This window comes from Bos javanicus, chromosome X (genome assembly GCF_032452875.1).
Source record: "Bos javanicus breed banteng chromosome X, ARS-OSU_banteng_1.0, whole genome shotgun sequence".
Lineage (NCBI taxonomy): Eukaryota > Metazoa > Chordata > Mammalia > Artiodactyla > Bovidae > Bos > Bos javanicus.
This window is the reverse complement of record NC_083897.1, coordinates 65,719,245-65,745,420: the sequence shown is the minus strand read 5'-3', so window position 1 is coordinate 65,745,420 and position 26,176 is coordinate 65,719,245. Positions and strand designations below refer to the sequence as shown.

Sequence of the window (26,176 nt, the reverse complement as noted above, 5' to 3'; positions counted from 1 at the left end):
ATTTCTTCTTTGTTTATTTGGACTTCTGTGTTTCTAGTTTGTTCCTTCATTTGTGCATTATTTCTCTGCCTTTTCATTATTTTCAAAAACTTACTGTGTTTGAGGTCTCCTTTTCCCAGCCTTCAAGGTTGAATTCTTTCTTCTTTTTTGTTCCTGCCTGTCTAAGGTTTGTCCAGTGGTTTGTGTAAGCTTTGTGTAGCATGAGATTTGTGCTGAGTTTATTATTTTTTTTTGATGGGCAGGGCTGAGTGAGGTGATAATCCTGTATGCTGATGATTGGGTTTGTATTTTTGTCTTGTTTGTTATTTGGATTAGTAGTAGCACAGGATGCTACTGGTAGTTGGGTGATATTGGGTCTTGTATTCAAGTGGTTTCCTTTGTGGGAGTTCTCACCATTTGATATTCCCTTGGGTTAGGAGTTCTCTGGTAGTCTAGGGCCTTGGAATCAGTTCCTTCAGGGTTTGATCTCTGGCCAGGAACAGAGATTCCACAGGTAGTTTGTTACGGCATTAAGTGAGATTAAAACAGATACCCAAAAATGAGAAACCCAAGATGATCCCCAGACAAATGGCAGTTACAAAATCATGCAAATAATAATTAAAATAGTGGAATATGCACATATACACATACACACATAAGCAAAATCAAGATAGTCCAACAAAAATAAAGTACAATAGATTGACCCTACAAACACTGGAAACCAAAAATGATATCCACCAGTTAAGAACACTAACTGAAACACAAACTAAAAAACAAAACTAAAGCAAGGTGCCAACTGGGGATAAAGCAATGAAAACAAAACTAACAAATATGAGAAAAAAGAGAGAAAAGAAAGGAAGAGTAGATATGCAAAGTTAAATAGAGGTAGATAAAGAAAATTTATATATATTAAAAATTAACTGCAAGGGGAAAGGAACAGTAGAAAAAGCAAACAAAGGAATAAATGTAGAAAAAATAATAGGTTTAAGAAATTTAAAAATTAAAATTAAAAAAAGAGGGAAAAAAAAAGAAAACTCTACAGAACTGCAAAAGGCCAATGTAGAGGTAGAGGTTTATAACAGGAATAAAAAGTGTGATTGAAAAAAAGAAAAACCTCAAAAGCTTAATTATATTTCATAGTGCTAATAAAATCAACAACTACAACAGAGGAAAAAAAAAGGAAAGAAAAAAAAAAAAAGAAACTACAGAACAAGTCAAAATATAAGAAGAATAAATGTTTTTCTTGAGTCACTGCTGTCAGGGTTCTTTCCCTTGCTGGGAGTCACAGTCCACCTCGCCTACCTAGGATGCCCTCCAGCACTGTTCTGGTCTCCAGATCTGCAGTGAGGGCAGCTCAGACTCTAATCTGGTCCTGCTCCTTTGTGTTCTTGCCTCCAATGTCCACAGCTCTCAGAACTAGTGCATTTTCTCTTGTGGGAACTCTCAATGTCCTTTTATATATTCCATAGACATAGGCTGCCTAGTTGATCATGTGGATTTAATCTGCAGCTTGTACAGCTGGTGGGAAGGTTTTGGGTCTTCTTCCTTAGCCACACTGCCTCTAGGTTTCAATTGTGCCTTTATTTCTACCTGTGTATGTGGGTTGTCTACTGGGGTTTGCTCCTGAGCTTGCCCTGGAAGACTTGTGTCTGCCCCAGTGAGAGTTAAGCGTGAAGGTGGCACAGCTGCTTGGGTTGCAGGGACCCTGGCTGTGCCAAGTGTGCAGGGACACAGACTGCCTCAGCCACAGGATTTATGGCCCTATCAGAGTCTTTTTTTCTAGCCTCTGGTGATCAGAGGGCCTCTTTGGCTAGTATTTCTCCATAGCTCCGCCTGTTCAGGCACTTAGAAGGCTCCATTGTCTAGGGTCCTTCTCTGTTGTTGGGTGCATCAGGTGCTTGATGGGCCAGCCTCTCTATTATTCAGTTGCTGGCGATGGCCTGTGGGGAGAGAGAGACTGTGGTGATGGTTCCACCCCACTATGCATGACTCACAGTATCACCTTGCTTCCATGGCTTTCCTCCACAGGCATTTCCCACCACAGTCTTCTCCTTCAGGTCCCCTTGGTCCATCTCTCTGCAGTCAACAGCAGCCCTCACCCTGGGATTGCTTTACAATCCCTATGCTCCAGCTCCCACTGCTGCACCTTGTAGGGGACCTGTGTCCCTTTCTGGGGTACATATGGCTGTGGCAAGGACTGTCTGATTCTCATTCCATTTAGGCTACCACAGATCAGCTGCTTCACTCTCAGCCTTAAATGTTTCTCTTGTGACCCAGATAATTACCTTGATGTGGGAATTGGACCCCTGTTTCAGTTCCCCCACCCACCGAGGGCAGGTCCAGTCCTACTAACACTCCTGTTTTCCCTCTTAGTTCCTTCATCCTACTGAGTTTTGTTTGGTTCTATATATTCTTTTCTGGTGGTCAGGTACTCCTATCAGCTCTCAGCCGGTGTTCTGCAAGCACTTCTATCCTACTTCTCTGCCATCTTGTTCTCCTTCCAGTCTTCTCTGGATTCCATTCTTGATTACGGTCTCTTATTTATCCCACATAGACAATTACTTGCCCAATTCCTGTAAGTACTAATATCAAAATATATTTCAAATTCTATTTTTTATCTTTATTCTTGCCATCTCCATGCAAGCTACCATCATCTAATTCTAGGGCACTAGAATTTATGTATTATTTATGAGTATTTACTAAATATTATACAGAATAACAAACTGGGCAGAATTTGTTTTTAGGATTTCAAATTAACTGTAAACAGTAATTTTCAACTCCTAGAGTTCTGAAGTTATAAGGATAAGAGGTAAAAGTCAAATGTAAAAGAAATATTCTAAACTAAAAAAAAGAAGTCTTAATTTTTCTCCCTCAATAGAACTGCATGATGCCTGGGTATCTACAGGAGGTGAGCCAGTAAATTGAAAACTTCTATTTCAGGTTCAGATTTTGATTTCTAATAATCCCATCTATCCTTTTATTTAGTTATTCAGAGTCTTTTGGTGAGAAGAAAAAGAATCCAAATTAACTTTTATATTATATAATCATAACTAAAATTTTATTTAGCCAGTTACAAAATTTTGCATTAGGTGAATGAATGTGTGCATGTATACACACATATGTAAAAACATACATAGATATTAATATTCTGAATAGCAAATTATTATGCTGCTAAATAAATAGATGTCATCCTTCAGAGTGAGAAATTTTAATGTTGGTAGGAAGCTGTTCTTATGTGGGCAGACCAGATGAGGAACAGCAGCCTAAGATACACCATAGATGTTCTTCTTTTAACTTTTTATGTTATATTGGAGTATAGCCAGTTAACAAAGTTATGATAGTTTCAGGTGGACAGTAAAGGGACTCAGCTGTACATATACATGTATCCATTCTTCCCCAAACTCCCCTCCTATCCAGGCTGCTACATAACATTGAGCAAAGTTCTCTGTGCTATACAGTAGATTCTTGTTGGTTAACCATTTTAAATATAGCAGTGGAGAAGGAAATGGCAACCCACTCCAGTACTCTTGCCTGGAAAATCCCATGGACGGAGGAGCCTGGTAGGCTACAGTCCATGGGATCGCAAAGAGTCGGACACGAATGAGAGACTTCACTTTCACTTTTCACTCTCATGCATTGGAGAAGGAAATGGCAACCCACTCCAGTATTCTTGCCTGGAGAATCCCAGGGACAGAGGAGCCTGGTGGGCTGCTGTCTATGGGGTTGCACAGGGTCAGACACAACTGAAGCGACTTAGCAGCAGCAGCAGCATCAGTGTGTACATGTTGGTTCCAAACTCCCTAACTGCATAGATGTTTTTCTTGATAAAGGTAAATGATAGTCTTATGTTTTTAACCAAATAAGTATAATGAAGTAGTGTTAGCAAAGTGTGTGTGTGTGTGCATGCGTGCTAAGTTGCTTTAGTCAGATCTGACTCTTTGTGACCCTGTGGAATGTAGCCCTCCAGGCTCCTCTGTCCATGGGATTCTCCAGGCAAGAGCACTGCAGTGGGTTGCCATTTCCTTCTCCAGGGAATCATTCCCACCCAGGGATCAAACTTGCATCTCTTAAGTCTCCTGCATTGCCAGGTGGGTTCTTTACCACTAGCACCACCTGGGAAGCCCTTAGCAAAGTATATTCCTATGGTAAGATAGCTAATTTGATAATTGTTCAGGCAGAAGTTCTCAGGGGTAGGAGGGCTTATATTCCATGGGATGTTTTTTGACTACCATGACCAGAGGGTGTTAACTGGCGTCTAGTAGATGTTAGGGATGCTGCTAAATATCCTATAGTGCCCATGACAGCCCCATACAACAAATAGCTATACAATGCAAAAAGTCAATAATACTTTGGTTGAGAAACTCTTTTAGGGTATTTTTTTCCTGCCACATGATATCATAAGTATTTTTCAAAATTTCATTTAACAAAGTATCAATAGATGTATAATAGTTATAATAATTCTATTTGTGTGTGTATGTGCATGTGTGTGTGAAAACTTAAGTGAATAGAATTATTTATTTGTACTTGGAATAGTTTAAGAGAGGAAGGAATCAAGTGTAAATGCCAAGTTTCTGGCTTGAGCAGCTCATGAGGAGAATGTTGGTGATTATGACATTATGTAAAGTGAAAGAAACAGATATGTGGAAGAAGATCTTCAATTAAGATTTTGCACTTGCAGAATTTGAGGTACCTGAGAGATATGAAGAGGAAGTCCTAAAGATTAGCACATAGGTGTTCAAACATATATTTAATTTGAAATCGTCAGCATATGAATAGTAACCCTAGTTTTGGATTAAATCATCTAATAGAGTATGTCTTAAGGAAAAACCTTGACTTCTCAAGCTATGGGCCCCAGAGGATTTGGATCTAGTGATCTAGCTTTTGGGTGTAGGAAATTACAGCTTCTAGGCCTTTAAAAGCGGAGAAGGCAATGGCACCCCACTCCAGTACTCTTGCCTGGAAAATCCCATGGATGGAGGAGCTTGGTAGGCTGCAGTCCATGGGGTCTCTAAGAGTTGGACACGACTGAGCGACTTCACTTCACTTTGAGGAAAGAGTACCTTATATCAGAGTCCTTAGGAACAAAAACATTCACAGTATGGGTAGAGGAGAATCTAGCAAGAGACTTAGTAGAAGCCAGGGAGATAATAGGAAATGATCCAGAAGTGTAGTTTTCCAGGCCAAGGGAAGAGAAACATTTCCAAATGGATGAGTGGTGGTTGATATGGAGGCTTAGTGACCTTGGTGGACATAAAAAATGAATAGAAGGCAAATTATAATGGGTTGAAAAGTCCATGGTAAGTACGAAATATAGTTATGTTGTAGATTTATTTAAGTTTTGTTGTAAAGGAGGAAGAGGTGGATGGAGAGGGATGTGAGATCAGGGAAGGTTTTATTCATATTTTTAAATATCAGAGAGAATTCTTCATTGGTATTTAAAAAAAACAATATTTAAAGATATTGAAGTATATCAAGTGCAGTTTGTTAATGAACAGACTTTCCATTGAGTATATTTCTATATATTTTTTGCCTTCAAGGTGAAGGCAAAAGGTCAAGGTCAGTATTTTGAATAGTTGGTTGGATTCTCAGTAATTCAGCAAGTATGTAAATAGTTCTGTTAATTACCACAAATGTAGGTGTGTGTTTGACATGCAGACATTGCTTTTATTTTTCAGATCTTTCAAGAAATCGTTTTACAGAAATTCCTTCTGAGGTCTGGTTATTTGCACCTCTTGAAACATTAAATTTATACCATAATTGCATCAAAATCATTCCTGAAGCCATTAAAAACCTGCAGATGTTAACATACCTTAACATTAGGTAAGGAAGCAATTTTGGGGAGAATAAATTTTGTTTTTTTTTTTAATACAGTTCTAATGATTTTTAGTTGCAAAGGAATGTAATTGGTTTGGCTATGTAACCTATGTCTCAACAGCATCTTATTTGTATTTTCTATATGTCCATATTACTTTATAGATTTTTGGTCTTGTTCTTGAGAGCAGTGCTTCTCAAACTTCAGTGCCCAAAGGAACCAGATGCAGATTCTGATTTCATAGGCCAGCATTTCTAACAACTCTCTGGTAATGCCCATGCCTGCTGGTCCTTAGGTTACTTTGAGTACCAAGGCTTTAGAGCAGAAATATTTTGCTGAAATCATAGTACTACAACACAGGTTTATTTATTAGCACCCCCAATTAAAGTGGAACATTATAAAGAAACAGTTCTTGAGTTATATTTTTCACTCTTGTGACTTCTTGTTGCTACCTCAAGGATGGATAGATTGGGATGGGATTATTGGAAGGTTTAGGAAGTGGATAATAGTTGATGTTAATAATAATTTCTTACTGTGTGCCAAGCAGTGTTAAAAATACTTTACCCATATTACCTCATTTCATCTTCACAACATTTTCAGATATGTGGTTATTATCCCTGCACTGCAGATGAGGAAACTGAAGCACAGAAGTTAATTAACTATTTGCTCAAAATTACACATGCTGCAACTAGTAGAGCCAAGATTCTAATCAAAGCAGCAGTATGGCTGTAGAACTCTCACTCTTAGCTTTATGCTGTTTTTATAATAGACTGAACATTGAATAAGTATAAGAAAAAAAATGCCCTACCAAATGAGTGACAGTAAATGGGAAGTGGTATATTGTGACTTAATTTTAGAATCTTATTCTTATTTTTGTTTTATGTTTTGAATTATAAGGGAAAACTTCTTCCTTAATGAAGTTACTTGTCTAAATTCTCAAATAGGGAAGTAGTAAATATAATTAATATACGTCAATGATAATGTTCCTTTCTCTGTGATATTGATCATGTATATCTCCCTCAATGGGGTCACCTGGCAGTACATATTACTTTAACTGAAACAATTTTAACCTTAATATGTGTGAGAGTAATTTCCTTCCATAGATATTGGTCATTTGGGTTGCTCCTTTCTCTAACTGGGTACATAATCTCCTTGGCCTGGCTTGGGAAAGGTTTGAGGATATCATTTTATTATGTTCTTTTATGGAAAAAACAATTTGTCAAAAATTGAATTGCATTTATATATTAACATTTATGGTATATCTTAGAATAGCTTTACTAAAACTTTTTCTGATTCTTTCCCATTTTGATCTCTAAAAGTTGACTTGGAATTTTTATTTACAGACACAATATTAACATAACACTTGTTCTAATGACTGGCTTCCTCTGGCTGTCTCTAAAGCATGTGGGAAAAGTGAAGATTTATGATTATTATCTATGTATAAAGAAATAGAGAGCTGACTTCTAATTCAATAAACCTGCTTCTTAAGGGAAGAAAAGAAACCAATTTTTAAACTTTCCTAGTATGAGGGAGATTAGATTGAGTTTTTATGTGCCATTCTTTTTCCTATTTATTTATTTTTTATTTTGGTGAAAAGATTTTAAGAAACTTGTAAGATAATTTTTGGCTTATTCTTTCTTCCTGTATACTATGCTTCTTTTCAGTAGAATCCTCAGGAAGACCCTCTGTGCTCCAGACAGACCACTTTCCCAAGGATTGTACTTGATCCTTAAAGTGCAAGAGTTGTGACAAACACCTAGCATATTTGACATTCCAACAGTCTGGCTAGGATTTCTGGTCTTGGGGCATTAGCCTTTTTTATTGAAGTCTGTGCCATGTGATTAAACCAGTCTAGTTTTTCTGGACATCCTCTGCAGGCATAAAATGGGGCAAAAGGGCTTGAAGTCCCTCTCTTGGGGTAACACTGGAGTTTTATTGCTGTGTATGTTATATAAAATGCTATGTACAGGCCTATAAATATAGGGAAAATAATAGCAAATTGCTAATGAATGCTTGATAGTATGTAAATGTAGTGGTACACTTTATATATATTTTGGTAGTAGAGTTGTCTTAGTCCATTCATGGCACTATAACAGAATACCATAGACTGGGTGGTTATAAACAACAGAAATTTATTTTTCATAGATTTGAGGGCTGGAAATTTCAAGATCAAAGTGCCAGCTGATTCAGTGTCTGGTGAAGACCAGTTTCCTGATTTATATAGATAGATGACTCTCTTCTAGCTGAGTCCTTACATGGAGTAAAGAGCAAGGGAACTCCCTGGGGTCTCTCTTTAAGGCCACTAATCACCTCCCAAAAGCCCCACCTCCATGTACCATCACGTTGGGGATTAGGCTTCAATATTATAGTTTTGAGTGGAGAGAACACAAACATTTAGTCTACAGCAGGGATAGTTCAGGTCAATCTACATTGGCATGCAAATTTGGCCAAAATTAGTTTGAGGGTAAGGGACCCAAAGCCAAATCGCCTGGATTTGAATCCTGGTTCTCTCACTTACCAGCTCTGTGACTTTGAGCAGTTTACTTAATCTCTTTTAGACTTTTTCTTCATCTGTAAAATGGGCATTATGATAGTATCTATCTTCCTAAAGTAGGTTGTTGTGAGGATTAGTCAAGTTAATTCATGTGAGGTGCTGTGAACGTGGCCTGCTGCTGCTGCTGCTGCTAAGTCACTTCAGTCGTGCCCGACTCTGTGCAACCCCATAGAGGTGCAGCCCCACTCTGTGCAGCCCACCAGGCTCTCCCGTCCCTGGGATTCTCCAGGCAAGAACACTGGAGTGGGTTGCCATTTCCTTCTCCAATGCATGAAAGTGAAAAGTGAAAGTGAAGTCGCTCAGTCATGTCTGACTTTTAGTGACCCCATGGACTATGGCCCACCAGGCTCCTCCATTCATGGGATTTTCCAGACAGCAGTGCTGGAGTGGGGTGCCATTGCCTTCTCTGGAACATGGCCTGCTACATAGTAACAAATGTTAGTTGTCCTTATATTTAAATAAATCTGCAGAGACGGGAATGTTGTATCAACTATGAGCTGAAATGAAGGTGCTAGTAGACTGTTCTACCATAAACCTGCAACAAAAGAGAATGGGTTAAGGTTACTATGTATTTTTAAAGGTATAATTCTATTCATTCTTTCATAAATTTGAACACAGGGCATGCAAATTTATCCTTGGAGCCTTCCCCTAGTGAGAGATGTAGAGGTATTGAATATAGTGAAATTATACCAGAGAGCAAGGTTCTGGCAATTCTTTAGCTCGGAAGAATTTTGAGAATTCTGTTAGAATTTTCTCTAGCTCAGAAAAATTCTGAGTTTTGAGAGCTGGTGATGTGTAGGACAATATTACAGATCACAGTTCAGGCTTGTGCCTGGGCACGTGACTTAACCACATTTAACCTTTAATTTTATTTGTATAATGCAGGTAATACCACCTGTCTTGTTAGGTTAATATGAGGATTTAATGAGACAGTGCATGTAAAGATATTAGCCTGTTACAAAGTAAGCAATAATTAAATAATAGTTGTTATTTAGTGAAAAATTCTTAATTTTGAAGTGATTTGTTCTTTTTCAGCATACTTCATTTCAGACTTATTTCTCATAATGAGACTTTCTTATTCTTTTCAGTCGAAATCTTTTATCAACATTGCCAAAATACCTATTCGATCTTCCCCTTAAAGTTTTGGTCCTCAGTAATAATAAACTGGTATCCATTCCAGAAGAAATCGGAAAATTAAAAGATTTAATGGAATTGGTGAGTAAAATAGTTGTGTCGATTGTATGTAATGTGCATAACACGTATCTTTATATTTCAGGAGATTAATTCCTTTATGTAATTTCACTTTAATTAAAAAAAAAATCTTGGTATATGCCTAAGTTCTCTTTAATGATATTTCGAGATACCCTTGCTTATGTCTGATTTTAGCTCACAACTACAATAAAAACCTTGGTTGTTCCTTAGTCCTAGTGAGATCAGAAGACTTGCTTACAAATCTTAAAAAATACTTTCAGACAAATAAGCAATTGTCTATCCTTTTTGTAGACAGTAAAGTTCTTAGATCAGAAAAAGGTAAGGTTATTTTTTTTAAGGTTTTACAGGACTTCAATGAAGTCTTCAGAGAGAGGAGATAAGAAAGAGAGTACAATGCCTACATGCAGTAGAATTAATAAAATGACCTTTGTCTATATCCCCATGTAATTTTATAACACTTTTGAAATGAAGATAAATGGAAAGAGGCCTTTATATATAATTGATTGTAGAAATATAGGAATAATTTAAAGTAATTACTTTGAACATATCATTTTAGGTATTATAGGACAATGAACTCAGAGAAACATAATCAAATCTTCAAAACAGTGAGCTATTTTCACATCTTTCTGTTACTTCTACCTTACACAATATACCATGCTGTTTTTTTTTTTTTTTATTTTCTGTTTTATCTTGAGTAATGCTTTTCCAATACATAGATTTTTTTCAAGTGTTCATAAATATGATTTTTTATGTGTGGAGGGCGAAAAGTTTTCTTGAGGAACTTATGTACTAGTTTATAGTGGGAAATTAATGTACAAATAGAATGTAATGAACAGAAATTTCAGGAATGCCTTTTTTAAAATTCATAAGCATATGCAGTTGTAATGCAAGGAAACTTCCTTGAGTTTAGTCTTATTATGTTGTAGAACCACAGAATTTTAATATTGTAAGAAATCTTGTAAGTAATCAGATAAAACCACTTCCTAATGCAGGAATCCCTGACACATCTAGTTGTATATTTTCAATGGTGGACAAATCTTTGTGTTTGTGTATCTGAGGCAGCCCTAATTCTCTTTTGCAAAATTTTGTTAACTTTCTTATTTTGAACTAAGATACATGCCCCATCACTTTTATCCATTGGTCTTGAGACTATCATGTGAAGAAGTATAGATACTGATAACTTTTATTCCCTTCAGATATTTATAATTTATTGTGTGTGTACTCTCCATTTTACCAAACTCTTAAGACCTGTTTTTCTGTGGCTTAAATATTTTTATTACCTTTATTCCTTTTTATGGTTTCTATATTTCTATTCTTTATTGCCTTTTATTTTTAGCTATTTCTATCCTTAAAATGCTCCCTTTTATTATAGTCTCTTTTAATGTAACACTCAGAAATGAGCAGAAGATGCCAGATGTGATCTAACAAATTCATAATATAAGGGGTTCATTACTGTCTTTGGCATGCACACTGTTAATGTTTTTAAAGATTTTTATGTACATTCTCCTTTAAGATTCTATGATTCTGGGACTTCCCTGATGGTCCGGTGGTTAAGAATTCACCTTGCAATGCAAGGGATGCAGGTTCCATCCTTGATCAGGGAACTAAGATCCCACATGCCATCAAGCAAGTAAGCCCACTTGCCACTAGAGAGCCAGAGCACTGCAAGGGAAGATCCTGCATGATGCAACAAAGATCTTGTGTCTGCAAATAATATGGGAAGAAGCCAAATAAATATTTTTTTTAAAAAAGATTCTATGGCTCTGTAATTTCTTTTTCATTCAGTTTTTAACCCTATGTTTTAAATTACATTACATGAGATAGTTTTTGGATAAATGAAATTTCAAAAATATTTAGGATTTTGAGATTTAGTGTAGTATTTTTATTTAAACAGAATATTAAAACATATTAATCATTGTTTTACTAGCACTGTAAATTTATTGCACTTTCAACTTTCAAAATCAGTAACAGTGGATAGATTGCATTAGGGTGGCTAATTGATAATTTTATTTTTTGAATTGACAATTTACATCACAGAATTAATTTGTGGATATTACCTGTCATTGGAATGTTTTCCCAGGACAGTATATCCTAGGAATGTCATAGCCAGCTATAGTGAAGTCTATCATTAGATCTAGGAAATACTCTCAGGCCTTCAAATCCCAGCTGAGTATTTTGTAGAGTACCCATTGGTGAGTAGTTCAGTATCCTGTGCCGGGTTTGTTTCTTCTATGAAGTGGCAGCTGCCTGTCAAATTTTTATTATTTTTTTTGTAGGGACATCTTCAGTATTAGGCTCTTTTGGGAGGGAGCCATAGTATCTAATGGATGTTTTTCCGAAGTTTTCTTATCCATCATTTGGACTATCCTCAACACAATAGCTAAGATGATATTTGTCAAAACATAAGTTAGATTGTGTCATACCTCTGTTTAAAAGTTTCTGGTACCTGGCCACATTTCTGAGTAAAAGCCAAAACTTTTCCCTCCATCCTAGTCTTCCCCTTGCCCACTTTTCTCTAGCTACACTGGATTCATTGCTGTTCTTAGTACATGTTACATATGCTTTGCTTAAGAGCCTTTACATTTATTGTTCCTTCTGTCTGGAATACTCCTTTCTTATGTATTGGCATGGCTCATACTCTCAATTCCGATAATAGTGCTCAAATATTAACTACTTTATGAAACAATCTAAATTCCTATTCTTCTCCAATATTACTAACACTAATTTTCCTTTACCCTGCTCTGTTTTTTGCCTCCATAGCACTTCTAGAATATTGTGTAATCTACTCCTTTTGCTATAATGCAGTATCCATAAGGAGCTATGAGGGCAGGACTTTTTGTTTGTTTTATTCATTGATACGTCCCCAGCACCTAGAACAGTGCCCAGCAAATAGTTCGTATTTGATAAATAGTTGTTGAATGAAGATGGCATGTAGATATATTTTAAAATCTATAGATGATTAGATATTATTTAATATTCTTTAGGGGCTTCCCTGATGACTCAGTGGTAAGTCCACTTGCCAATGCAGGAGATGAGGGTTTGATCTCTGGGTTGGAAAGATCCCCTGAAGAAGGGGATGGCTACCCATTCCAGTATTCTTGCCTGGGAAATCCCATGGACAGGAGAACCTGGCAGGCTACAGTCCATGGGGTCGCAAAAAAGTTGGACACCACTCAGTGACTAAACAACAACAATATTCTTTTGAATTTACCCTCCTGCCTTTTTTACTTTTGATAAAACAGTACATGTACGTGCCACCCCTTTCCTTCCAAGCTAAATGTCATTTCCAGTCAAAGTTGGAAATTGGGGGCAGTTGCAGTAGAATATGAATTTCATTTGCAGTGTGTCTAGAATGACTTCTGCCTGAGATCTTGCAGATTCTTCTTCCCTTTCTGTTGATGTGATAAGAAAGGGGGAGAGGACTGCACAGTTTAATAACTTAAGCTGTTCCTTTCTTCTATTATTGTGGAAATGTGGTATTGTTTACCTTTAAATTGAGGTTTGCATTTTAACATAACCATGAGGCAGTTCTGACCAGATCTCTTAGAATGTCTTTGGGTTATGATGTGAGCCACCAAATTTTGAGCCTGTAATCCCTCATAGAAACAGGTTTTGTTAAATCAGTTCTGACCGTGGGCTTTGATTCTCCAGCTCACATCTGTAAATCCTTGACTTTCTCACCTCCTGCCCAACCAGGTATCTCAAAACAACTACTTTTTGTACTTAGTCACTCAGTCATGTCTGACTCTTTGAGACCTCATGGACTGTAGCCCACAAGGCTCCTCTGTCCATGGGGATTATCCAGGCAAGAATACTGGAGTGGGTTGCCATGTGCTCCTCCAGGGTGTCTTCCCAACCCAGGGATCAGACCCAAATCTCCCACATTGAAGGCAGATTCTTTATCGTCTGAGTCACCAGGGAAGCCCAAACAACTACTATAATTGACAAATTATCCCAGTGATTGATAGTTCTCTTTCATTTTACCTATGAATGAAGAGCACCTTCTGGTTTTAGTTGATAAGAGTGGTCTTTAGTTGAGATTTTCAAAATGCTGACTTGTGTATTACTAAGTTATAATCTCACACTTTTACACAAAAAAATTTATGTTAATTGTGCTGGACTGATTTCATGATGTAAATATAAATCTGCCTGATAATCCATATTTAGAGAAATGACATTGGAGGTGACTTGCTAGCTATTAGCCATGTGCTCTAATTAAAAAGTAGAAATATAGCTCTCTTTCTCCATTAGTTTGTTATAATTTTATTTTCTTTTTTCCTTAGGATATTAGCTGCAATGAGATTCAGGTTCTTCCCCAACAAATGGGAAAATTACAATCACTTAGAGAGCTAAACATAAGAAGAAATAATCTTCAGGCATTACCAGATGGTAAGATGCTCACTGTTCTTACTCATATGAATAAGAGAATAACTATATAGAATTTAATTAAATTATTTTTGTTTCTGAACAGAATTAGGAGATCTTCCCTTAGTCAAGCTGGATTTCTCTTGTAATAAAGTGACTGAAATTCCAGTTTGTTACAGGAAGCTGCATCATTTACAAGTAATAATTTTGGATAACAATCCTTTGCAAGTACCACCAGCACAGGTTTGTAATTTAAAACAATGATACTTGCTTCTTTTATTTTTATTCAGAATTATATGTTTCTGGTAAATACAAAAGCATCAGAATTAGGAGTCAGTTTGTTTTTGAGGTATTACTCTCAAAAGTGTTTTTTCTGGGAAGTGGCTTTTTCACTTGCATAGGAGGGTTAGCTTTGTTTCTAGAGAATAGGATTTGGATAACCCAGATACCAACTTTCTGCTGTGAACTGATAATTCTGGTTGTTTGTGTTGTTTTAAAAGGGTAGACTAAGAATTCTGTCTACCTCTGTCCTACTCAGGTATATATATACTTGAGATTTGTTGTGTGATTGATTGGAATACATTTTTAGCACCAATAGGTGGAATCATAACAGAAAGAAAGATTCAAGTTGAAAAGTATTAATTCCTACTTTTTTGTTCAGTCACTCAGTCATGTCTGTCTCTTGCAACCCCATGGTCTGAAGCATGCCAGGCTTCCCTGTCCCTTATTGTCTCCCAGAGTTTGCTCACTCATGTCCGTTGAATCGATGATGCCATCCAACCATCTCATCCTCTGTTGCCCCCTTCTCCTCCTGCCTTCAATCTTTCCCAGCATCAGGGTCTTTTCCAATGAGTTGGCTCTTCGCATCAGGTGGCCAAAGTTTTGGAGCTTCAGCTTCACTATCAGTCCTTCCAGTGAATATTCAGGGTTGATTTCCTTTGAGACTGACTGGTTTGACTTTAAGTTTGAGAATTAAATTCATGTGGAATCCACTAAAATGATAGTAAAGGAGTACACTAAACTCTAAACCCATGAAGACAAAGATTGAGAGAGAAGAGGACAGCAGGGGAGAGATGGCAACAGAATTTTGGAAAATGGAAAATAGGTGAAATAGTGGTAACTAGGATCTCCACTTACACTGCTCAAGAGTATCTGATTGAGGAGGCACATGGTAGTGAAATGCCAGCCTGTACTCTATTTCCAAGCTATGTGCCCTGGCACTGGGTTTGTATACATCCAGAAGAGTTGCCTTTTTTTCCTCTTTTCCTACTAAGGTGCATTCCACTCAATGCAAACGAGTGCCTTTTTTCTAATTTCAAATACTAAAAGCTGGCTGGAGTCTTGGTAGTAGCTACCATAGCAGGATGGGGAAACCCAAAACCTGTGTCTGCTATGGGAGAAGGCAACAAGAAGTGAGGTGATTTAACTGTGTTAAATTTGGGAATGGCTTGGGTGTTTCCTTGGTGATTATTGAATGAAACATGTAACTAAATAGAGGGATGAAAGACTTAAAACATGAAGGTCTGTAGAATATCTAAGGCTCTGCTATTTAATAGGACTTTCTAAATAATGGAAATGTTGTATAATCTGTGATGTCCAATACTATTGTTCATTCACTCAGTCATGTCAGACTCTTTGTGACCCCATGGACTGCAGCATGCCAGACTTCACTGTCTTTCACCATCTCTCCGAGCTTGCTCAAACTCATGTCCATTGAGTTGGTGATGCCATCCAAACATCTCATCCTCTGTTGTCCACTTCTCCTCTTGCCTTTAGTCTTTCTGAACATCAGGGTCTTTTCCAGTGAGTTCACTCTTCACATCAGGTAGCCATGTATAGGAGCTTCAGCTTCAGCATCAGTCCTTCCAATGAATATCAGGATTGACTTAATTTAGGATTGACTGGTTTGATCTTCTTGCTGTCCAAGGGACTCTCAAGAGTCTTCTCCAACACCACACTTCAAAAGCATCAATTCTTTGGCGCTCAGCCTTCTTTATGCCATGAACTTCCAGATGTTCAAGCTGGATTTAGAAAAGGTAGAGAAACCAGAGATCAAATTGCCAGCATCTGTTGGATCATCGAACAAGCAACAGAGTTCCAGAAAAACATCTACTTCTGCTTTATTGACTATGCCAAAGCCTTTGACTGTGTGGATCACAACAAATTGTGGAAAATTCTGAAAGAGATGGGAATACAAGACCACCTGACCTGCCTCTTGAGAAATCTGTATGCAGGTCAGGAAGCAACAGTTAGAACTGGACATGGAATAACAGACTGGTTCCAAATCGGGAAAGGAGTACGTCAAGGCTATATATTGTGACTCTGCTTGTTTAACTTCTATGCAGAGTACATAATGAGAAATGCTGGGCTGGATGAAGCACAAGCTAGAATCAAGATTTCTGGGAGAAATATCAATAACCTCAGATATGCAGATGACACCACCCTTATGGCAGAAAGCGAAGAAGAACTAAAGAGCCTCTTGATGAAAGAGGAGAGTGAAAAAGTTGGCATAAAGCTCAACATTCAGATAACAAAGATCATGGCATTCAGTCCCATTACTTCATGGCAAATAGATGGGGAAAGAGTGGAAAGAGTGGCTGACTTTATTTTTGGGGGCTCTAAAATCCCTGCAGTTGGTGATTGCAGCCATGAAATTAAAAGATGCTTGCTCTTTGGAAGGAAAGTTATGACCAAACTAGACAGCATAATAAAAAGCAGAGACATTACTTTGTCCACAAAGGTCTGTCTAGTCAAGGCTATGGTTTTTCCAGTAGTCATGTATGGATGTGAGAGTTGGACTGTAAAGAAAGCTGAGTGCTGAAGAATTGATGCTTTTGCATTGTGGTGTTGGAGAAGACTATTGAGAGTCCCTGCAAGGAGATGCAACCAGTCAATCCTAAAGGAAGTCATTGCTGAATATACATTGGAAGGACTGATGTTGAAGCTGAAACTCCAATACTTTGTCCACCTGATGCGAAGGGCTGACTCGTTTGAAAAGACTGTGATGCTGGGGAAGATGGAAGGCAGGAGGAGAAAGGGATGACAGAGGATGAGATGGTTGGATGGCATCTCCAACTCAATGGACATGAGTTTGAGCAAGCTCCAGGAGTCGGTGATGGACAGGGAAGCCTGGCATGCTACAGTCCATGGGGTGGCAAAGAGTTGGACATGACTGACTGAACTGAACTGAACTGAACTTCTTTATGGTCCAATTCTCACATTTATACATGATTACTAGAAAAACCATAGCTTTGAGTAGATGAACCTCTGTCACAAAAGTAATGTCTCTCCTTTTCAATATGCTGTCTGGTGCTGCTGCTGCTAAGTCACTTCAGTCATGTCCAACTCTGTGTGACCCCATAGATGGCAGCTCACCAGGCTTCTCCATCCATGGGATTTTCCAGGCAAGACTACTGGAGTGGGGTGCCATTGCCTTCTCCACAATATGTCTAGGTTTGTCATAGCTTTTCTTCCAAGGAGCAAGTGTCTTAATTTCATGGCTGCAGTCACCATTTGCAGGGATTTTGGAGCCCAAGAAAATAAAGTCTGACACTGTTTCCATTGTTTCCCCATCTATTTGCCATGAAGTGATGGGACTGGATGCCATGATTTTAGTTTTTTGAATGTTGAGTTTGAAGCTGGCTATTTCACTCTCCTCTTTCACTTTCATCAAGAGGCTCTTCAGTTCCTTTTCGCTTTCTGCCATAACGGTGGTGTCTTCTGCATGTCTGAGGCTATTGACATTTCTCCTGGCAATCTTGATTTCAGCCTGTGCTTCATCCAGCCCGGTATTTTGCATGATGTACTCTCTATATAAGTGAAATATGCAGGGTGACAATATACAGCCTTGATGTATTCCTTTCTCGATTTGGATCCAGTTCACTGTTTCATTTCTGTTTCTAACTGTTGCTTCTTGACGTGCATAGAAGTTTGTCAGGAGGCAGGTCAGGTGGTCTGGTATTCCCATCTATTTAATGTTCCACAGTTTGTTGTGATCCACACAGTCAAAGGCTTTAGCATAGTCAATGAAGCAGAAGTAGATGTTTTTTTGGAATTCTCTTGCTTTTTCTATGATCCAACGGATGTTGGCAATTTGATCTCTGGTTCCTCTGCCTTTTCTAAATCCAGCTTTGAACATCTGGAAGTTCACAGTTCATGTACTGTTGCAGCCTGGCTTGGAGAGTTTTGAGAATTACTTTGCTAGCATGTGAGATGCTTGCAGTTGTGCCATAGTTTGAACAGTCTTTGGCATTGCCTTTCTTTGGGATTGGAATGAAAACCAACTTTTTCCAGTCCTGTGGCCACTGCTGAGTTTTCCAAATTTGCTGGCATAATGAGTGTAGCACTTTTACAGTGCCATCTATTAGGATTTGAAATGGCTTAGCTGGAATCCCATCACCTTTACTAGCTTTGTTTGTAGTGATGCTTCCTAAGGCCCACTTGACTTTGCACCTGCAGGATGTCTGGCTGTAGGTGAGTGATCACACCATCGTGGTTATCTGGGTCACTAACATCTTTTTTGTATAGTTCTTTTGTGTATTCTTGCCATCTTTTCTTAATATCTTCTGCTTCTGTTAGGGCCTTAACATTTCTGTCCTTTTTGTGCCCATCATTGCATGAAATGTTCCCTTGGTGTCTCTCATTTTCGTAAAGAGCTCTCTGGTCTTTCCCATTCTATTGTTTTCCTCTGTATGGATGGAGGAGCCTGGTAGGCTGCAGTCCATGGGGTCACGAAGAGTCGGACACGACTGAGCGACTTCACTTTCACTTTTCACTTTCCTGCACTGGAGAAGGAAATGGCAACCCACTCCAGTGTTCTTGCCTGGAGAATCCCAGGGATGGGGGAGCCTGGTGGCTGCCGTCTATGGGGTCACACAGAGTTGGACACAACTGAAGTGACTTAGCAGCAGCAGTAGCATTGCTATGGAGCACTTGATATATGACTAGTGTGACTAAGGAACAACATTTTCCATTTAATTTCATTTTGATTAATTGAAATTTCAATAGTTTTACATGACTAGTTGTTAATATATTCAACAATATAGATCTAAATTTGTACTGATTTTGCCCCTTGCCTTAGCAGAAACCTAGGGTTTTCTCTGAAGAGTAGGTAGATTCTCTCAGATTCTCTTCCTCAGCTCATCAGTGAAATGAGTATCATTCCTTCCCTCAGCATAAGCCTGGAATTTACTCTTTAGAGCAGCGCTGTCTATTAGAACTTTCTGTAATGATGGAAATGTTCTATATTTGTAGTGTCCTATATGGTAGCCACCGGAGAAGGCAATGGCACCCCACTCCAGTATTCTTGCCTGGAAAATCCCATGGACGGAGGAACCTGGTAGGCTGCAGTCCATGGGGTGGTGAAGAGTCAGACATGACTGAGTGACTTCACTTTCACTTTTCACTTTCATGCATTGGAGAAGGAAATGACAACCCACTCCAGTGTTCTTGCCTGGAGAATCCCAGGGACAGCGGAGCCTGATGGGCTGCCATCTATCGGGTCACACAGAGTCGGACACGACTGAAACGACTTAGCATAGCATAGCATAGCATAGCATATGGTAGCCACAAGTGGCTGTTGAGCACTTGAAAGTATATAGTGTGATTGAAGAATTGCGTTTTTCGTTTTATTTAGATTAAATAGCCACATGTGGCTAGTGACTACTGTATTGGATAGCACAGCTGTAGAGAGACTCAACCAGAGTTAGGGGCTGCAGGTACAGCTATGGACACGAATGAGATCCCATACTGACAACAGTGAATGCATACATACTGAATATTGGGAGTGTCAGTAGACTTCTCTTGCTTGGCTCCCAGAATGCTGGCAGCCTCTCTTATGTGACTTAGGATGGTGATTTCTCTCTTGGTAGACTGATTGAACTAGGAGAAAAGACCTATAGTTATACTGATCATTGGCAGTCCCTGAAGCACAAGTCACAATCTGTTCTCTAGACATGGGCTGACCATTGATAAACTTCTCCCTCTTACAAAGAGCTTCCATTTGACTTCTTATCATTTTTCTTTTGAAAATGAACAGACAGCCATGGATCACTAGACATTGTAGAAATAATTTCTAACATGAAAGACAGAGACTGAAAGGCTTCCATGAAGACAAAATGGGTCACATTCATAGTGGTGGTAATCAGAATGACTTCTCAGCAGCAGCATGAGGAACTAGAAGATGTTAGAATGATGCCTTCAGTGACTGAAGGAATATTCCCAAATTTGTAATCTCAAACTGTCAGTCAATTTTAAGATAGAAAAAAAAAAAGACAGTTTCAAACATGCAAGATCTCAGAAATTTGACACAACTGAGCGACTGAACTGAACTGAACACTTTACTAGAAAGCCAGCCAGTAGAGGGTGTACTATATCAAAATGAAGGAACAAATTAAGAATTCTTCATGTCTAAGATAGATTGGTATGCATGGACCTAGAGTCTAGCAACCAATCAGTTTGGTCGGGGGAGGGTTGTCTCCCAGAAGAAAATAGAAAAAGAATAAAGAAGTTAATAGTTGAGTTGATGTACATGTCAGTATGGAGAGACATTTTACAATTCTGTCAGAGTCAGGAATGAATTAGTAGTAGGCACACAGAAAATTATCAGTTCAGTTCAGTTGCTCAGTCATGTCCGACTCTTTGTGACCCCATGGGCTGCAGCACACCAGCACACCCTGTCCATCACCAACTCCCAGAGCTTACAGTCATGTCCATTGAGTCGGTGATGCCATTCAACCATTTCATCCTCTGCCGTCCCCTTCTCCTCCTGCCTTCAATCTTTCCCAGCATCAAGGTCTTTTCCATTGAGTCAGTTCTTTGCATCAGAAAATTAAACAAAGTAGAAAAATGGGGCAAGTAGTCACTTTAGGAAAAACAAAAACTTACAAGAGAAAGGAAATGAGTCTAACTAACCTCTGTGGTTCATCTGTGACTACTTTCTTGGTCATATTGTTGTAAATACTAGATCTTGATTTAATGAAAAATTGTGACATAGATGTAATGATAGCAAAGATTTATATGGCACTTACCATGCTCCAAGCACTGTATTGAACATGCTTTACGTGCATTCACTCATTTCTTATAGCAACCCTATAAAATAGGTACTGTCATTATACTTCATTTTATAAAAGAGAAAACAGAGCTGTAGCTGTTTTCTGTCTTTTCTAAGGTCACATGACTAGCATGTAGTGGAGCTTGGTTTCAAACCAAGGCAATCTTAACTCCAGAGTTCATGTTCCAACCACTATGTTATACTTCTGAAGAGGGAGGAAGTATGTTTATATGAGTTGATAGGTGTTGGTGATGGGAGAATGGTGGTTTGATGATATGTGATAGTGGTGGTGATCTCATGCATATGGCAGTGAGCAGTGGCTTGCAGCAAGATCTTAGTTCCCTGTCTAGGAATTGAACCTCTGCCTAGAGGCTAGAAGCAAAATTTAGCTGTCTCTTGCCCCTGTTTGAAAGTAAGAATGTTTCAAGGAGGCAAAAACTGGAAAAACAGGTACATAGTTTGTTATTAGAGACACAGCACTTCCCTGGTGGCTCAGACGATAAAGAATCTACCTAAAATGCAGGAGACCCAGGATCGATTCCTGGGTCGGGAAGATCCCCTGGAGAAGGGTATGGCAACACACTCCAGTATTCTTGCCTGGACAAGTCCATGGACAGATGATCCTAGTGGGGTACAGTCCATGGGGTTGCAGAGTTGGACACAACTCAGCGACTAACACACACAAGTCGGAGAGCACACAGAGAAACAGTTTGTTTAAGAGAGAAGCAAGGCAGAGATACATACTGGAGAGAAAGTGTGTGTGGTCGACCCTGAACACCACCCCCCTGCTCCCCCTCCCCAGCCAGTGAGGAGGAGCACACCAGCCCTAAATCACTCATATAGGGCACTTTTTCCAAGTCTCCTTTGGCCAATCATCTGGCTTTTGCCTGGCTCTGAATCCCTATTTGGTTTAACTCAGGGTCTTCCCCTGTGTGTGTGTGCATCTCTTAGCCAAGATGGATTCCAAGGCAAGGGCTTCTGGGAAGAAGAGCATATTATGGTCTGGTGCTCCCTCCCTTCTCTGACCTACTGAGGAACCTTTCTGCACATGTATAGTCAGAGAGGCCTCTTTGACCTTAAGAATGAGAAATATGTGGTCTCTTTATCTTCTATCCAAGTTCAAGCAGGACTCAGTTCCTCCTTGTTCCTGCCATTATCTTTATCTTGAAGTATCTATCCACAGAGGATTTCAGCTGCTCAGACTGGGGCCCATCTATCTGGTACGTCAGTGGTGTTGATAACAAGAAATCTAAGTCCTCATCCTCCTTAGTAAGATCTTGATAAATAAAATCTATAATTGAAAAATAAAAAATACCACTAGAACCATGTTATTTATAAATATGAAGGTAAAAAGCAGAAACCAACTGAAAGAGTTAAATGTGGGGACTGGGTCTCAGTTGTGTACGACTCTTTGCGACCCCATGGACTGTAGCCTACCAGGCTCCTCCCTCCATGGGATTCTCCAGGCAAGAGTACTGGATTGGGTTGCCATTTCCTTCTGCAGGGGATCTTTCCGACCCAGGGATCGAATCCGGGTCTCCTGCATTCCAGGCAGACACTTTAACCTCTGAAAAACAGGTGCATAGTTTATTATTAGAGACACAGCTCAGGGAAGCCCAAAGGGGTGGAACAGGGGATTAATTTTTTGTTAACTGTTTTATAATTCTCTTTGATTTTAAAACTGTATGTGAATTATGATGATATAAATTAAATTTACAAAAGTAATTTTTCAGCATTTAATTTGGAAATAGATAATTTTTATAAATTTGGATAGATAATAGGATACATTTTAATTGGTAATATATTTATGTTCTAAAGCACAAATGGTTTACATTTTCCTTTTAAATGAAATTTTTCAGTGGTCAAGTCAGATCTGGTATCTATTAGATTTACCTAAGAACCATTTTTCCTTTCTACCTGGAATGATAATTACGTTTTAATGTGCTATCTCTATTGTTTTCTTTGATTGTTTTTGTGTGTTGCTAGGTTATGTACATCCATAAAACAATATTTTCTATTCTAAATTTTGAGAAATACTTATTTGATAACATTTATGGTGATTGCAGTTATCCTTTGTAAAGCCAACTTATTGTTTCCCTACTGCTCATTGTCTATCTTTTTTATATAAAGTACTTTCTTTCACACAGTATTTTCCCCCTTATTATTTTTTTTTATTTATTGTCAATGAAAATAATTTTCCTGGATATTATATTAGTTGAATTGACGATTTAAAAATTTGTTTTGTTTTATTTTAAGTGGCTTACCATCACACCTTTCAACAAATTTATCCTGTATTTGCATTCTTTTGATTAACTTTCTTCCAGTCTTTAGACTTAGTGGTTCTGATGAGGTTACTTTAAAGAATTACATGGGTTATTTTTTTTCTTTCTGTTCTTACCACTATAAAGAATATATTTCTTTTCATTTTTTCTGGAGAAGGCAGTGGCAACCCACTCCAGTACTCTTGCCTGGGAAATCCCACGGACTGAGGAGCCTGGTGGGCTACAGTCCATGGGGTTGGGAGGAGTCGGACACGACTGAGTGATTTCACTTTCACTTGTCACTTCCATGTATTGGAGAAGGAAATGGCAACCCACTCCAGTATTCTTGCCTGGAGAATCCCAGGGATGGAGGAGCCTGGTGGGCTGCTGTCTATGGGGTTGCACAGAGTCAGACACGACTGAAGTGACTTAGCAGCAGCAGCATTTTTTCTAGTGAAGGCAACTTTTATGAATTATAAACTTTATATTGCTTAGTGGTTTGTACATTGTGCTTTTAACAAAATAGTTCAGGGAAATACAGAAAAATTAACTTAGTTTTTTATAATAAGAACAGAGACTACAATAGTTTTAGTTATTGTCAGTTCTGTCAGATTTTTTTCACCTAGTGTCAGAAGCACAAAGTATTTAAATATGTAAAGTATCATGATTGTTATATCTCAGAGTAATTTGAAGTTATTAAAATTTATTAATAAATTAGTAAATGACTTTATATATTTGGAACTATAATCTTACTCTATTATTTATTGACAGATATGTTTAAAAGGTAAAGTACACATATTTAAATACTTAAATATCCAAGCGTGTTGCAGAATGGATAAGAAACCAGATTCTCTGGATCTTCCATCATTGAGTAAAAGAATGCCCTCCCAACCTCTCACAGACAGGTAATGTAATATTCTGTAAGATTCTAATTTCATGATGATGGTGTCTTCTCTCTATATATAGATGATATTTGTTTATTTTGAGTGAAATGAATATAGTTAGGATGATTGGTCCAGTGTTAAAATCAGTAATTAGCTGAAGTGAAATATCACCATCATAGAGTGAACCTCTGATAGTAGAATAAATTTGGAGTTTTCTCAAAAAGTTTATTATTAAAGCTTTTAGTAGTAAAATGTAAAGTAAAAGTGTACTTCTGACATTCTAGTACAGAAGAACTAATTTCTCAGCACTTGACAACTGTTAATGTTCTACTGTAATCACTATGCTGTAAATTTGGAATAAGTAGAATTTGACTTTGAACTGAGGTTAGTGGAAGAGTAAGACATTTGTGGTTGGTTACGTTTCACCTCTGTTTTCTTGATGCATTTCTATATGGATATTTTTTTATTCAATTCTTTATGGATAAGGGATGATTTATCATTGATATTCTGTTTGATATTGGTATTTTTTCCTCAAAAGATTTTGAAATGTTAGATTTGATATTTTGTTTTTAATTCATCCTTTTGAGACGTAGATTAGACTGAAAGATTTTATGAAAACATAATTCCATCCAATACTATGGAAAATAATTTGGAGTGGCATGAGACTATACAAAGGGAGACTGTCCCTGACTTAAATACTTAAAGATTTGTTATTGTATTTATGGCATAGTTTAGACTACATGGAATGCCAACATAGTAAGTATTATTGTTAACAGTGCAAGTTTTTGAATCTGAAATAGGATTTTTCTCAAATATTTTTGTTGCCTTAGAATGATTAAGAATCTGAGCATTAAATTTAGTTGCCAAAGATTAATTTGCTTAGTATTATAAATGATAGTAGCCCAAACAATTCTACAAAAATTAGAATTAATTCATATACTAATCTCTATTAGTATGCTTTTATATTTATAGTCATTTATTTATTTAAGTTGAGTGCCTACCAGTAGATTCAGGGTTTGTTGAATTACATATTGGCCTCGGCCCTCATGGAGCTCACATTCTAGTGGAGGAGTTGGTTGTTAAATAAAACAAGAACACAGACACACACACATAATTTTAAATTTTGGTGAGTGCTTTGAAAGGAAGGAACATGTTTCAGGAGTGTGGTTGAGGAGTGTCTCTTTGGGAAGGTGAGGTTTTAAGTCAAGACCTGAAAGGAGAAAAGTTAGCTGTGGAAAGAATGAGGGAAAGAGCATTTCAGGCAGAAATAATGGCATGTGCAAAGGTCTTAAGTTAGAAAGAAACTTGGTATGTTAAAAAAAAAAAAAACCTGAGAGGAGGCCAGCATTGTGGTACAAGTTGACTTTGGAAAGTTAGTCAGGGCTGAAGTTATACGGGGGCTTTGGAGGTTGTGGTAAGAAGTTTGAATTTTATTTAAAGTACAGTGGGTAGTCATTGGACAATTATAAACAGGAGGATAACATGATTAAATTATTTTTAAAGGAACTATTTTGGCTCTTATAGAGAGAATACATTGGAAGCAAACAAGTGAAAACACAGGGACTAGTTAGGGTGTTGTGGTACTACCAAAAGATCAAGGGGTCTAGAATAGGGTTATTGCAGTAGAGATGAAAAGGAGTGGACAGAATTGAGATAGATTTTGAAGATGGTGTCTAGCAGTGCCATCCAATAGAAAGGCAATATGAGCCACATTGGTAATTTTTAAATTTTCTTGTAACCCATTTAAAAAATAATAAATTAATTTTAATAATGCATGTTACATTACCCAATATATTAAAAATGTCATTTCAGTATGTCAGTTCAGTTCAGTTGTTCAGTTGTGTCCAACTTTTTGTGACCCCATGGCCTGCAGCATGCCAGGTTTCCCTGTCCATCACCAACACGTGGAGCTTGCTCAAACTCATGATCTTCGAGTTGGTGATGCCATCCAACCATCTCATCCTTTGTCGTCCCCTTCTCCTCCTGCCTTCAGTCTTTCCCAGCATCAGGGTCTTATCAAATGAGTCAGTTCTTCTCATCAGGTGGCCAAAGTATTGG

General features: G+C 38.0%; 1 protein-coding gene across 1 annotated transcript in view; it reads left to right on the top strand.

Moving 5' to 3' along the window:
• LRCH2 (leucine rich repeats and calponin homology domain containing 2) overlaps window positions 1–26,176 on the top strand; it is a 104,125-nt gene that overhangs the window by 27,139 nt on the left and 50,810 nt on the right. Inside the window, exons 2-6 of the mRNA XM_061409537.1 lie at window positions 5,655–5,799; window positions 9,434–9,560; window positions 13,841–13,946; window positions 14,029–14,165; window positions 24,006–24,139. Coding sequence (XP_061265521.1) covers window positions 5,655–5,799; window positions 9,434–9,560; window positions 13,841–13,946; window positions 14,029–14,165; window positions 24,006–24,139 — 649 coding nt within the window. The remainder of the gene's footprint in view (window positions 1–5,654; window positions 5,800–9,433; window positions 9,561–13,840; window positions 13,947–14,028; window positions 14,166–24,005; window positions 24,140–26,176) is intronic.